The 13,291-nt window shown below is 58.3% G+C and overlaps 1 protein-coding gene across 2 annotated transcripts; it reads left to right on the forward strand.

The window, feature by feature from the left end:
* Positions 1-630: 630 nt before the first annotated feature.
* LOC105478517 (BCL3 transcription coactivator) lies at positions 631-12,680 on the forward strand. 2 transcript variants are annotated; one of them, XM_011735907.3, is made up of 10 exons: positions 631-839; positions 1,116-1,467; positions 3,668-3,821; positions 8,662-8,770; positions 9,595-9,799; positions 9,906-9,994; positions 10,227-10,304; positions 10,831-10,998; positions 11,312-11,429; positions 12,070-12,680. In XM_011735907.3, the coding sequence occupies exons 2-10, from the start codon at positions 1,212-1,214 to the stop codon at positions 12,255-12,257; spliced, it is 1,365 nt and encodes a 454-aa protein (XP_011734209.1). In that variant the 5' UTR covers positions 631-839; positions 1,116-1,211; the 3' UTR covers positions 12,258-12,680. The 2 variants fall into 2 exon arrangements, with proteins under 2 accessions (XP_011734209.1, XP_024647637.1); XM_024791869.2 differs by lacking the exon at positions 631-839 and having other exon boundaries at positions 1,113-1,467.
* The last annotated feature ends 611 nt before the right edge of the window (positions 12,681-13,291 follow it).

Below are 13,291 nucleotides of genomic sequence, written 5' to 3' on the forward strand. Positions count from 1 at the left end.
AGAGTCCCGCCTCCCCCCTCCTTCCCTCCCATCTCCTGCCTGAGTCATGCCCCCAACCCGCCTGGCTTGTTCCCCACCCATCAACCCCTCTTCGCGGTGGGAGGGGAAGTAAGGGGGAAGCCAAACTGCTCCCCTCTCCTGCAGCACCGGCCTCGGTCGCGCTGACTCTGGCCTGGCGTCTGTGTCTCTTGCTATCTCTCTTTCTCTCAAGATCTCTGCGCCTGTCTCCATGTCTCTTTCTTTCTGTGCACCTAGGATTTTCCGAGCACCCACCCCGGTGCCCTGGGGGCCCTGGCTGGGTGCAGGGCCCCCAACGCGGACAGAGACACAATCAGTAGAGCGCTCCCCACCCTCACCCCACCCCCAGCCCCTTTAGACCCACAGCCGAAGAGGCACGTGGAGTGGCAGAAATGGAAGAGAGGAGGGAGAGGAATCGTTCCTGGCCGCCTGCCGAGTGCCAGTCCTTGCCCCGGGTGCGTCTCTTCACTCCCACTAAGGAGGAAACGGCTCAGAGAGGGGAAGTGTTTGACCAAGGTCACCCAGCGAGGAAGTGGGAACCGAGATTCGAACCTGCGTCCCAGAGATGCCAAGGCCTCCTGAGAGGCAGAGAAGCAGACAGCAACTGACAGAGAGATGGTGACAGACACAAAGAGACAAAAGAGAGAGACAGAGACCGAACAGAGTATACAGAGACAAACGCGGGGGTGCGAAGAGAAACACCTACTCAGACAGGAGAACCAGAGAGACAGTTACAGACTCAGCGATAGAGAGGCTGAGAGATAGAGCCAGAAAGACAAAAACAGAGGCAGAGAGACTGAGAGCGGCCCTTGGCAGCAGGGGTAGGGACACCCCCCCACCCTCCGACCCCGCCTCCTCTCTCCCCACCCCTCCTTTCCTCCCACTCCCCCGCCAAGGCCTGGCTGCCCGGGGCGCCGCGGGCCGGGAGGGGGCAAGCGGGGCGCGGCGCGGGCGGGGCGCACAGCAGGCTGCACCGCAGAGCGGCGGGAGCAGCGGCGGGTCCAGGAAACCCCTGGGGCGTACGGGTGGCCCCGGGGGGGGCCGGGGGCGGGGAGGCGGGCGGCCGGCACCGCCCCGGCCGACAAAAGTCCCTTCAGTTCAGCCGGCTGCAGGGGAAGTCCCGGCGCCCGGCGAAACCACCCTCCCGTGCAGCCGAGCCCAGCAGCTCTCCGGCCGCCGTCCCGGGCGGCCCCATGCCCCGATGCCCCGCGGGGGCCATGGACGAGGGGCCCGTGGACCTGCGCACCCGACCCAAGGCCGCCGGACTCCCGGGCGCCGCACTGCCGCTCCGCAAGCGCCCGCTGCGCGCGCCCTCCCCGGAGCCCGCCGCTCCCCGCGGCGCTGCGGGCCTTGTTGTCCCCCTGGACCCCCTGCGCGGCGGCTGCGACCTGCCGGCGGTCCCCGGGCCCCCCCACGGCCTGGCCAGGCCGGAGGCGCTGTACTACCCGGGTGAGTGGCCCCCCGAGGGTCTGGGCCTGGTAGGAGCCACACAGAGCATAGGGTCACCAGAGCCAGGAGACACAGCTGGAGGCACAAACCCGTCTATCTCCAGGAACCTGGGGGACAAGAGGATATAACCCCAGGTTCCAGGGATACAGATAGGAGATCATCAGGGAGCCAGTAAGCTGTGCCTTGGGACACAGGCATCTGGGGGTTTGGGGACCCTGGGGGGCAGAGCCCAGGGGCTGAGTGACATGGGGGGGCCAGGGACAATGCCCACTGGTACAAATATGGGGGTGTCAGGGAATCAGGACACAGAGCCTGGTGTCCTGGGGACAAAAAAGTACAAGCTTTTAAACCAGATGTGTAGGGTTATGAGGAAGCTGAGCTGGGCTGGAGAAACTGGGGTTCCTTGTATCCTGCTATTAGAATCAAAGGAAGTCAGGGTAACAGAGACTGGGGTTCTAAGGAGACAGATACTGAGGATCTCAGGATGTCACAATCTCAGGAACCCAAGATATCTGGAGACATGGGCATTATGAAAACAGAGACGGGGTTCTGAGCACCCCAATACCTGGGATCACAAGGATCCAAGGGAATGAACCAGAGCTCCAGGGACCCAGATACCAGGGGGTCTTGAGGACCCAGGGGAACAGAGACCCGGGGTTCTGGGTACTCAGTTATGTGGGACCACAAGCGATCAGGGTCCTATTTGAGGTCAAGATCAGGTGGGCCGGAGGGGATCGGGGGACTGAGGATCCTAAGATTGGGTAATTCTGAGACTCTGGGTAATTTAGAGGCAGGATGAAAGATTCAGGGGTCTCCAGACAGAAAGCCTCAGGGCCCCAAGGCCTGGTATTGGAGATACGGGGACCTGGAAACTTGGGAGTTCAAGAACAGAGGACCCACAAGGATCAGCAGAGGACAAAGACCGCACACTTTTCCCTCCAACCCATCTCCATCCCTGATCTCAAGAAGGGGTGTCCCCTAGCACAGCTGTAGCCGTGTCACCATCCCCAATTGACCCCCAAAGCTGCAGAGAGCCCTTCTCCAGAGCCCCAAGACTTTAGGTAGTTTCTGCACCTTCCACCCCATCAGTGTGACAGCTGGAGAGCCTCAAGCTATATGCGTCAGGAGTTCTGCCACGGCCTCCCAGCTTTCCCATTCCAAGAGAAGAACGCAGGCCTCAGTTTTCCCCGTCTGTGTGATGGGTTGGTATAGATTTGCCTGCTGCTGTGGTCCCCCGCCTTTTGTTTTTGTTTTGCTTTGTTTTGTTTTTTTGAGACAGAGTTTTGCTCTGTCACCCAGGCTGAAGTGCATTGGCATGATCTCAGCTCATTGCAACCTCCGCCTCCCAAGTTCAAGCAATTCTTGTGCCTCAGCCTCCCGAGTAGCTGGGATTACAGGCATGCACCACCACACCTGGCTAATTTTTGTATTTTTAGTGGAGACAGGGTTTCACCATGTTGCACAGACTAGTATTGAACTCCTGAGCTCAGGTGATCCACCCGCCTCGGCCTCCCAAAGTATTGGTGTTAGAGGCACGAGCCACTGCCCCCGGCCTGCCATGGCCCCTTTTTTAACAGTTTGATCTAAAATTACCCACACGTGGTGGTGAGCATCTGTAATTCCAGCTACCTGGGAGGCTGAGGCAGGAGAATCGCTTGAACCTGGGAGGCGGAGGTTGCAGTGAGGCAAGATCGTGCCACTGCACTCCAGTCTGGGCAACAGAGCAAGACTCCATCTCAAAAACAGTTTGAACAGGCTTCTGGTGACACCTCCTCTCTCCCTCCATTCTCTCCAAACCCACTCTACATTTATCCCACACCCTGCACCCAGCTCTTCATCAGCCACACAATCACTCCGCAGACAGTCCCTCGGGTTCCCTGCTAGGTGATGATGGGTGCGCCCTCTGTTCTTAAGGGACCCTTTGTCTGATTGGAGATTGGGGTCAGAAGATAAGTGACAATAAGGGTGACCAGCCCTGGAGGGAGAGGAAGCTGCCGGAGCCCAGAGGAGGGATGTGGAAGGGGGTTTGTTTTAGGCCCTGAGGACCCAGTATAGGATGCAAAAGGGACCTGGGAGAAAAGGTAGGTGACACTGCAGGAGCAAAGATCTAGAAGTAGGGAGCGATCTAGAAGTGGGGAGCAGGTTGAGGGTCTGTGAGTGTGGCCTCACCCATGTCCCTCCTCTGTCCTCCATTGCCTAGGAGCCTTACTGCCTTTGTACCCCACTCGGACCATGGGCTCCCCGTTTCCTCTGGTGAACCTGCCTACACCCCTGTACCCCATGATGTGCCCCATGGAACACCCCCTTTCTGCTGACATCGCCATGGCCACCCGAGCAGATGAGGACGGAGACACGTGAGTGATAGTCCCCTATTAAGGGGAGGGGTGGTTGGGAAGACCAGCTGTCCATAACACAGGGCCACTCAGCTCCCGTGGACCTGAGTCAGAACTCGGTCTCCACCACAGGCTGTGTGACCTTAAATAAGGCCCTTCCCCTCTCTGAGCCTCAGTTTCCTCCTCTGAATAATGGGCACCCAGAAAGCATTTACTTCCTAGGACACTATTTTTGTTTGGTTTTTGTTTTTGATTTTTGAGACAGGGTCTCACTCTGTCGCCCAGGCTGGAGTGCAGTGGCACGATCTCGGCATACTGCAACCTCCACCTCCCAGGTTCAAGCAAGTCTCGTGCCTCAACCTCCCCAGTAGCTGAGACTACAGGTGCCCACTGCCACGCCCAGCTAAGTTTTGTATTTTTTGATAGAGACAGGGTTTCACCATGTTGGCCAGACTGGTCTCCAACTCCTGACCTCCAGTGATCCACTCACCTTGGCCTCCCAAAGTGCTGGGATTACAGGCATGAGCCCCAAGCCCACCCCTAGAACACTATTTTTGGAACAGTGGTCTTCAGATTTTTTATCACAACTTAAGAAAGACAGTTCATTGATTAACTTACTATATGAATTATACATGTAAAACTCCTATCACTGGACCTGGCATAAATGTTGAGTGTTTGTTAATATTACTATTACTTTATCTCAAACCCAGCACACACACACACACACAAACCTGAAATTAAAATTGCACAAAATGAAACAATACTCACCCTTACTATGTGGGTTCTACTTTGATATTTTCTTTTTTTCTTTTTTTTTTCTTTTTTTTCTATTTTTTTTTTTCTGAGACAGGGTCTCGATCTGTCACCCAGGCTGGAGTGCAGTGGTGCAATCATAGCTCACTGTAGCCTTGATCTCTTGGGCTCAGGTGATCCTCCCGCCTCAGCCTCCTGAGTAACTGGGACCACAGGCACTCCTCCCACACCTGTCTAATATATATATTTTTTTTTTGTAGTGACATGGTGGTCTTGCTATGTTGTCCAGACTGGTCTCAAACTCCTGGGCTCAAGTCATGTTCCCACCTCAGCCTCCCAAAGTGCTGAGATTACAGGTGCGAGCCACCGAGCCCAGCTTTACAGCTTTACTTTGCCATTTTCTATTCTAGTCGACTTCATTGTTTTGTGGTCACAGCCCACTACATTAATTTGAAGATCCCCTAAACTGATTTCATAACCCCCACGGTTTATCACCTGCAGTTTGAAGAACATGTTTGTGAGGCTGCTGAGAAGTGTTGCACGGGAGGGTTTAGTCTGTGCCTAGCACATAGTAAGCACTCACTACAATTGATCATCATGATTCTTATTATTCTATCGACCTGGGTTTGAATCTCAGCATGGCCACTTTCTCCTCACTCTATGCCTCAGTTTCCCTCTCTGTAAAAACAGGAACCATCACGTGTGAGGGTCTCTGGGAGGAAGAAATGACATGATTTATACAAAGCGCTTATGTGAGAATTAGTCTGGGGCCTGGAAACCACAGGTAGAGATGAACAGGCCTACTTCTGCAGAGAAGTAGCAGGGGGGCTGCTCCGCCACTGGCCCACTGACTGATTTCATGTCACTGAGTCTCAGTTTCCCTATTTGGAAACTGGATCTCATAATAGCACCTATCACAATCAGGATTCAGTGAGATCTTGTATACATGTTTTAATACAGTGCACAGAACAGGGCTGGGCAAAGAGTAAGTGCTCAATGCATGGAAATGGGTAGTGTTTGAGCAGAGCTCCCAGGGTGGTTGCAGGCCATCTTGAGAGCCCTAGCAGGAGAAAGTGGCTGAGATTATAAAGAGCTAATAAAACCTAGTTCCCTCCCCTTCTAGGTACCTCTGGGGGGTCATCTATGAAGTGGACTTAATTAGTCTCTGCCCCCAGGGGTGAACTCTCCATGCCGTTGAAAAGCAGTGTGCTTGCTAGAGGCCGCTCGGCCCACCAGTCTCCAGTCCCGGGCCCTCCCCCCACCTTCCCTCCCCGACTCTCCCCCAAGGCAAACACTTCTGCCTCAGCTGCCTGCTGGGGGAAATCCCTTCCCGCAGAACTTGACCGCAACCCAGCTGCTCTGCCTCCCCCACGTCAGCACCCGTCACTCACTCGCAGCCTCCCCCCTCCTGGCGCTTCCTCCAACCTTAACCCCTTCCGCTGGGGCTGAGACTTTACCGGAACGGGCAGCGGCCCGGCCCCAGCCTGCGCCACCGGCTCCACTTCACACCCGCGGGGGCGGGCAGTGGGGGCGAGGAGGGCGGGGGACGCTAAGTCTGGGTCCCCGCAGAAGCCAAAAGGTTGGGAGGCTGGGCTTGCATCTTCTCACAGGCGGGTACGAGCCTTGGGGCATTTGGACCCCCAAGAGGTTAGGGACTGGGCAGCTAGAAACCTGGGGAGGGGGCGGGATGACGGGGGGCGGTGTGGGGGGGATGTTCTGAGTCTCAGAAGGCAGAAGTTGGGAAACTGTATTCCTTAATCTCCGAGGGGATGAGGAGCAGCTTGGCAGCTTGGGGACCTGGCACTCAGAGGGACTTTAGGGGCAGGACCAGATACAGAAATTTGCAGAGTCCCTTGCTCAAAACTTAAGAATTTCTCTACAGCGGCGGCAGGACATTCTAAGCGCTGGGCGGGTGAAACTGCTCACGCCGAGGGGCCTGAAAGTCAGTGTCCCCAAAAGGGCAGGGATTGAGGCGCTGTATTTCTGGGTCTCTGAGGGGACAAGGACAGGCAAGGTAGTTTGGGATCCTGGAGCTCCGAAGGACGGGGGACGTCCTTATTCTTAAGAGTTAGGGCTATTTCTGGCTCCCAGAGAGATGTTGGGAGTGGATGCCGGGATAAGGAGGACTTGCAGCCAGCTGGAGTCTGAACCCTAACGGGTGGAGTTCCAGAGGGTCCCCCAGGCTGGAGGACTCGGGATTATATGCCCCCCCCACAACACACACACCTCAAGGGAGCTAGGTCTTCTTTGGCTGGGCTCCCCTTTCCCCCGCCCCATTCGAGGATGGAAGTTGGGGTGCCGGGGGTGGCCAGGGTAGATCCCCGGCGGGACAGGCTTCCCTCCCCCGGGAGCAGGAAGCGGAGCCCCGCCCAGCAGACCTGTTACTGGAAGTCCGAGGGCTGGGTCGCCCCTCCCGTCCCCACTTCCTCCAGCCCCGCCCCACCCCCTGCGGCCCGCGCGTTTATGGGAACTCAGGCCTGGACGGTTTCTCTGAAATCATTCGCTCCGTCTGCCCTCACTTAACCCTGGCCGCCCCGAGAGGGACCTAGGCCAGGGGTCCTGGGAGATGCAGAGAAGCGAGGAGCCTTACCAGGGACACCGGCCCCTCCCTCAACGTTTTATTTTTAAATTTGGTTTTTCACGAATTAGGAGTCAGGTTCAGCAATTCACCTGCGTGATCGCACCCTGGCATGTGGGCGCAGTACTTCACCTAGCAGAAAACTGAGGCTCCAAAAGGCCGCCATGGCTTTGCCCTAGCACACGGCTAGGCTAGGAGAGGTTGTGGCCCAATTTGCAACTCTGGCCCCAGGATTTCTTCATTTCCATCAGAACCACCTGGGAGGCTGGTTTAAACTGGATTCTACAGACACATTCCACGAGAGAGACGAGTGGTGGTGAGAAAGGAATTACTCAGTAAACAGACTTTAAATAAAGATCCTGCCGCCCACTGTGTACACACAGGCCTCCTTGGGTCCTCCACTCTGTCCCCCATCCCAAGCAAACATGCACAGGTGTGCACACGCACGCGCGCGCGCACACACACACATCAGTCTCCAAATAGCTGTTCCAGGTTGGGGTCTCTGGAAACTGAGCAGGAAGTTCCTTGGAAATGCTCTCCATCAACACCTGTGGGATGAAGGAAGCCCATCTGGGCAGAAGGAGAAGTTGAGCTGCAGTGTCGCCTCTGCGCGGCCTCAGCCATCCCACAGAGAATATTGAAGCTGGAATGGCCTTCAGCATTGGGGTCAGGAGGCTAGGCCTTCTACGCTGGCATTAACCAGTGACTGGATGCCATTGAAGGGCAACTGCTCTTGATTCACATGGGGCGTGACCTTGGGCAAGCAGCTCTCTTCAGCTGAGGGTAATTCCCAAATGGTCTGAAAGCTGATGATCTTCCCAGAAGCTGAGGGAGTAAGTCCTTCAGTCTGGAAGGGGGTTCTGGGCTGTATAGCCTCCAGAACAATGGCCCCATCCCAGTTTGTCCTTATCTCCCTTTTAGTCAAAACTTTTGTTCCAGACTGGGCATGGTGGCTCATGCCTGTAATCCCAGCACTTGCGGGAGGCTGAAACAGGAGGATCACTTGAACCCAGCAGTTAGAGACCAGCCTGGCCAACATGGTGAAACCCTGTCTCTACTAAAAATACAAAAATTAGCTGGGCGTGATGGCACACGCCTGTAATCCCAGCTACTCGGGAGGCTGAGGTTGGATGATCGCTTGAACCCGGGAGGCAGAGATTGCAGTGAGTGTGAGACAGCACCACTGCACTCCAGCCTAGGCGACAGAGCAAGACTCCATCTCAAACAAATAAAATAAAACAAAAGGGTCCCTGTGGCTGTTGTGTGGGGGACAGACAGTAGAGCATAGGTGGAATCAGGAAAACCATGAGGATGGAACTGTGCTAGACCAGCAGGGAGCCAGTGGTGGCTAAAGCAGGAGGGAAGGAGTGGGTGGTAAATCAGGATGGAAGGAGTGTGTGGGGAGAAGTGTTTGGATACTGGGGACATTTCCAAAGCACTCAACACATTGGAGTTATCATTGCCAACAGCATGAGGGTGAGAGGTGAACAGCTCCTAATGCCTGTGATTCTTTCATTCCCCTACCCCCAGGCCTCTCCATATTGCTGTGGTGCAGGGTAACCTGCCAGCTGTGCACCGACTGGTCAACCTCTTCCAGCAGGGGGGCCGGGAGCTCGACATCTACAACAACCTACGGCAGGTGAGGCTGGGTCTGAGGGAGGAGGGCTGGGGCCTGGACTCCTGGGTCTGAGGGAGGATGGTCTGGGGACCTGGACCCCTGGGTCTGAAGGAGGAGGGGTGGGGGGCCTGGACTCCTGGGTCTGAGGAAGGAGGGGCTGGGGCCTGGACCCCTGGGTCTGAGGGAGGAGGGCTGCAGGCCTGGGCTCCTGAGTCTGAGGAAGGAGGGCTGGGGGCTTGGGCTCCTGGGTCTGAGGAAGGAGGGCTGGGGGCTTGGGCTCCTGGGTCTGAAGGAGGAGGGCTGGGGGCTTGGGCTCCTGGGTCTGAGGGAGGAGGGCTGGGGGCTTGGGCTCCTGGGTCTGAGGGAGGAGGGCTGGGGGCTTGGGCTCCTGGGTCTGAGGGAGGAGGGCTGGGGGCTTGGGCTCCTGGGTCTGAGGGAGGAGGGCTGGGGGCTTGGGCTCCTGGGTCTGAGGGAGGAGGGCTGGGGGTCTGGACTCTAAGTAGCGAGGTGCTCCAGGCTCCCGGTTCCTGGGGAAGAAGGGCTCTGGGTCTTGGACTCCTTGTTCCTGAGAGGGAGGGAGCCTAAAGACCTCCTAGATGAAGACGGAGGGGGCTGGGGACCCAGAATCCCGGTACTAGGGAAAGAGGAGGTTGGAGGTCCAGTCTTCTGGGTCCTGGGGAAGGAGGAGCATGGGTCCCCCACTCTTGAATCTGAGACAGGAGGTGTCTCAGGTTTCTGTTCCTGGGGAAGACTGCAGGATGAGGAGTAAGGGTTCAGAAAACCTGAGGGAGGCAGGACTAGAGAGCAGGGCTGGACACAGGTCCCTCACAGTCACTGTTCCCCAGACACCGCTCCACCTGGCTGTGATCACCACATTACCGTCTGTGGTCCGGCTCCTGGTGACAGCTGGTGCCAGCCCCATGGCGCTGGACCGCCATGGCCAGACGGCCGCCCACCTGGCGTGCGAGCACCGCAGCCCAACCTGCCTGCGAGCCCTGCTGGACAGCGCAGCTCCTGGCACGTTGGACCTGGAGGCCCGCAATTACGACGGTAAGTATCTACCGCGGGGCACGGCTGGGCTATCCAGCGGACCTGGAGTCCATCAGCGTCCGCAAAGCCCCAGGCCTAGGTTTCACCAAGCCTTCCCCTCCCTCAGGGCTCACCGCCCTGCACGTGGCAGTGAACACAGAGTGCCAAGAAACCGTGCAGCTCTTACTGGAGCGCGGTGCCGACATCGACGCCGTGGTGAGCGCGCACTAGGAGCTGGGAGGGAGCCGGGCCTTAGCAGGGGCGGGGTCTTGTCGGGGGCGGGGCCAGTGTGGGGCTGGCGTGGGAGAACGCCCGCGTGGGGCGGGGCTTGGAGTATCCGACCCAAGAGAGAGGCTGGACCCCACGAATGGGATGCGGTCGGGATGCGGGTCGCCAGCTGCTGGAGCAGAGCTTGGAGAAACTCAAAGACCTTCCCTCCCCGCCGCAGGACATTAAGAGCGGCCGCTCCCCGCTCATCCACGCCGTGGAAAACAACAGCCTTAGCATGGTGCAGCTGCTGCTGCAGGTGCGTACAGCGCCCCTTGAGCCTCGCGCCCACCCTGTCCTCTGACCCCAACCCGGCTCTGGCCCCAGCCTCTACCTCTGACCCCGCCTTCCAGTTCTGGCTCTTGCTCCTGCTCCGCGTCCAGCTCTCACCCTTCCTTTAAGGCCTAGTTCTCTCAACCCTCGGACTCCACGCCCCTGGCTACGAACATGTCCCATTCCTCCCCTGCCCCCTCAACGGCCTAGGCCCCGCCCTGCGTTGGCCTGGCCGACCCCACCTTCCAGCTAGGCCCTGTCCACGCATTGTCCTTCCCCCCTCCAGCCCCCCCAACTCCTTGGGGCGCGGGCCTCGGTGTCCAGCTCCGGTTCATTCAGCGCCGCCAGCGCAGTCCCGCTTGGCCCGCCCTTGGCTGTCGCTCCTACCTTCCTGTGACCCCACCCCATCCGGTGCCGCCCAACGTGCCGGCCACCTACCCGGGCCTCCAGCCTCTGTTCCCTTGCCCCGGGTGACCCGCGCGCCCTCCTGACCCGGCCCTCCCGCCCCGCAGCACGGCGCCAACGTGAACGCACAAATGTACTCCGGCAGCTCCGCGCTGCACTCAGCGTCCGGCCGCGGGCTCCTCCCGCTGGTGCGCACACTGGTCCGCAGCGGCGCTGACAGCAGCCTCAAGAACTGCCACAACGACACGCCGCTGATGGTGGCGCGCAGCCGCAGGGTGAGCCGGGGCGGCTGTGGGCATGCCCCTTGCACACGTGTGTCCGCGGGCTGGTGGCAGGAGAGTGTGCCAGAGCGCAGAGGTGTGAGGGTGTCTGTGCCGCTGCGTGGTGGGGGGTGGGTGAGTCTCTGAGAGCGAGGGTGTGAGTTCCAGAAATGAGGAGAGACTGGCACCAAGAAAAGAAGTGCCTTGCCCATCTTTTCCTACTGAGAGATGGAGAGGCCACCATCTGGATCCTGTGAGCTAGGAGGGATAGAAGGAGAGAGGGCTGTGAGGCAGGGGTGGCTCTATGGTGACGCCCATCTTCCTACAGGTCATCGACATCCTGAGGGGGAAGGCCGCCCGGCCTGCTTCCACCTCCCAGCCAGACCCCTCCCCTGACCGGAGCGCCAACACCTCCCCCGAGAGCAGCAGCCGCCTTAGCTCCAATGGTGAGAAACCGCTCCCAACCTCCAGCCCTGGCGCCTCCTCCCTCAGACCCAGGAATCCCAACCCACGGCCCCTCCTCCCTCAGATCCAGGAGTCCAGGCCCCTAGCCTCCTCTCTCAGACACAGGAATCCCAAACCGTACCCCCTCCTTCCTCAGCCCCAAGATTCCAGGCCCCTAGCCTCCTCCCTCAGACCCAGGAGTCCAGACCCCTGGCCCCTCCTCCTTCAGACCGCAGCCCCTCCTCCACCAGACCCCCCCCAGCCCCTCCTCCCTCAGACTTCAGCCCCTCTTCCCTCACACCCCCAGTCCCTCTTCTCTCAAACCTCAGCCCCTCCTCCCTCAGACCCAGAAGTCCACACCCCTGGCCTCTTCTCCTTCAGACCCCCAGCCCCTCTTCCTTCAGACCCAGGAGTCTAGGTCCCCAATGCCTCTTTCCTCAGACCCAGGACTTTAGACCCCTAGCCCCTTCTCCCTCAGACCTCCTGCACCTCCTTCCTCAGATCCAAGAGTCCAGACCCCCAGCCCCTCCTCCTTCAGACCCCCAGTCCCTCCTCCCTTAGACCCAGATCTCAGGCCCCAGCCCCTGCTCTCTGGGTCTAGCCTCTCACCACCCTCCCCCTCTGTCTCTCTTCCTTCCTCAGGTCTTCTCTCTGCATCACCGTCCTCCTCACCCTCCCAGTCTCCCCCCAAGGACCCCCCTGGATTCCCCATGGCTCCTCCCAATTTCTTCCTTCCTTCCCCATCTCCACCTGCCTTCCTGCCCTTTGCCGGGGTCCTCCGAGGCCCTGGCCGGCCGGTGCCCTCCTCCCCAGCTCCAGGAGGCAGCTGAGGGGGATGGGGGGGCAGATCTTGGACTCATGAGGAGGGGTCCCCTGCCCTGTGGGGTCAACCCTTCTGGAAACTGTGAAGATCTCACTCTGCCCCCCCCCATCTTCGGGACCAGGATTTGCACAGAAGCACATGCACCTACCCATACAGCCCCTCTTCTGAGCACAGTTCCCCCATCTCGCTCCCTGCCCAGAACTCTGACCCCAGTATTCTCAGGCACCAGTCCCTGTCCGGAATGCCACCCACATCTTCCATTTCCGTGTCCCCTCCCAGAGCTGGTGGACCCAGGGAACAGCCACTCCCCTCCACACTCTACCAGACAACTGAGGAGGGGAGAGGTGGGCTGTAACGGACACGGATCACGATGTAAATTATTAAGCATTTTGGTTGGATTTCTTTTGTAATAAACTATTTTTGTACCATATCCCTTGGGTGCATGGGCCTCTTTCATGAGATGGACCTGGCGGAAGTGCACTGAATCCAGTTGACTCCCAGAGTGATGTTGTGAGTCTCAGACAGACAATCTCCTGTGTATCACTCTGGGACTTCTGGTGTGTTTGATTGTGAATGTTGCCATCATTGTCACTGTGCCATTGTTTCTAAGGAGAACATGGTGTGTGGTATCTTTTTTTTATTTCCCCAAGACAGAGTCTTGCTCTGTCACCCAAGCTGGAGCGCAGTGGCACGATCTCGGCTCACTGCAACCTCCGCCTCCCAAGTTCAAGCGATTCTCCTGCCTCAGCCTCCTGAGTAGCTGGGATTACAGGCATGCACCACCACGCCCGGCTAATTTTTGTATTTTTAGTAGAGATGGGGTTTCACCATGTTGGTCAGGCTGGTCTCGAACTCCTGACCTCATGATCCTCCCATGTCAGCCTCCCAAAGTGCTGGGATTACAGGCATGAACCACCGCACCTGGCCAGTGTGTGATATCTTTCCAGGGCACCCTGTTGGATTCCGTAGTGAGCCCGGGCATATGTGTTTCTGTAGTGTGGGGGTCCCGGTGATAACCCACAGCTGACTTCAGCCCCAGTC

This window comes from Macaca nemestrina, chromosome 20 (assembly GCF_043159975.1).
Source record: "Macaca nemestrina isolate mMacNem1 chromosome 20, mMacNem.hap1, whole genome shotgun sequence".
Taxonomy (NCBI): domain Eukaryota; kingdom Metazoa; phylum Chordata; class Mammalia; order Primates; family Cercopithecidae; genus Macaca; species Macaca nemestrina.

Bases quoted from the DNA above. Each gene is read 5' to 3' on its own strand.
- LOC105478517 (XM_011735907.3), top strand. From the start codon at position 1,212: ATGCCCCGATGCCCCGCGGGGGCCATGGACGAGGGGCCCGTGGACCTG. The intron at 10,999-11,311 runs GTGAGCCGGGGC...ATCTTCCTACAG, and splicing joins TGGTGGCGCGCAGCCGCAGG to GTCATCGACATCCTGAGGGG. The intron at 11,430-12,069 runs GTGAGAAACCGC...TTCCTTCCTCAG, and splicing joins CAGCCGCCTTAGCTCCAATG to GTCTTCTCTCTGCATCACCG.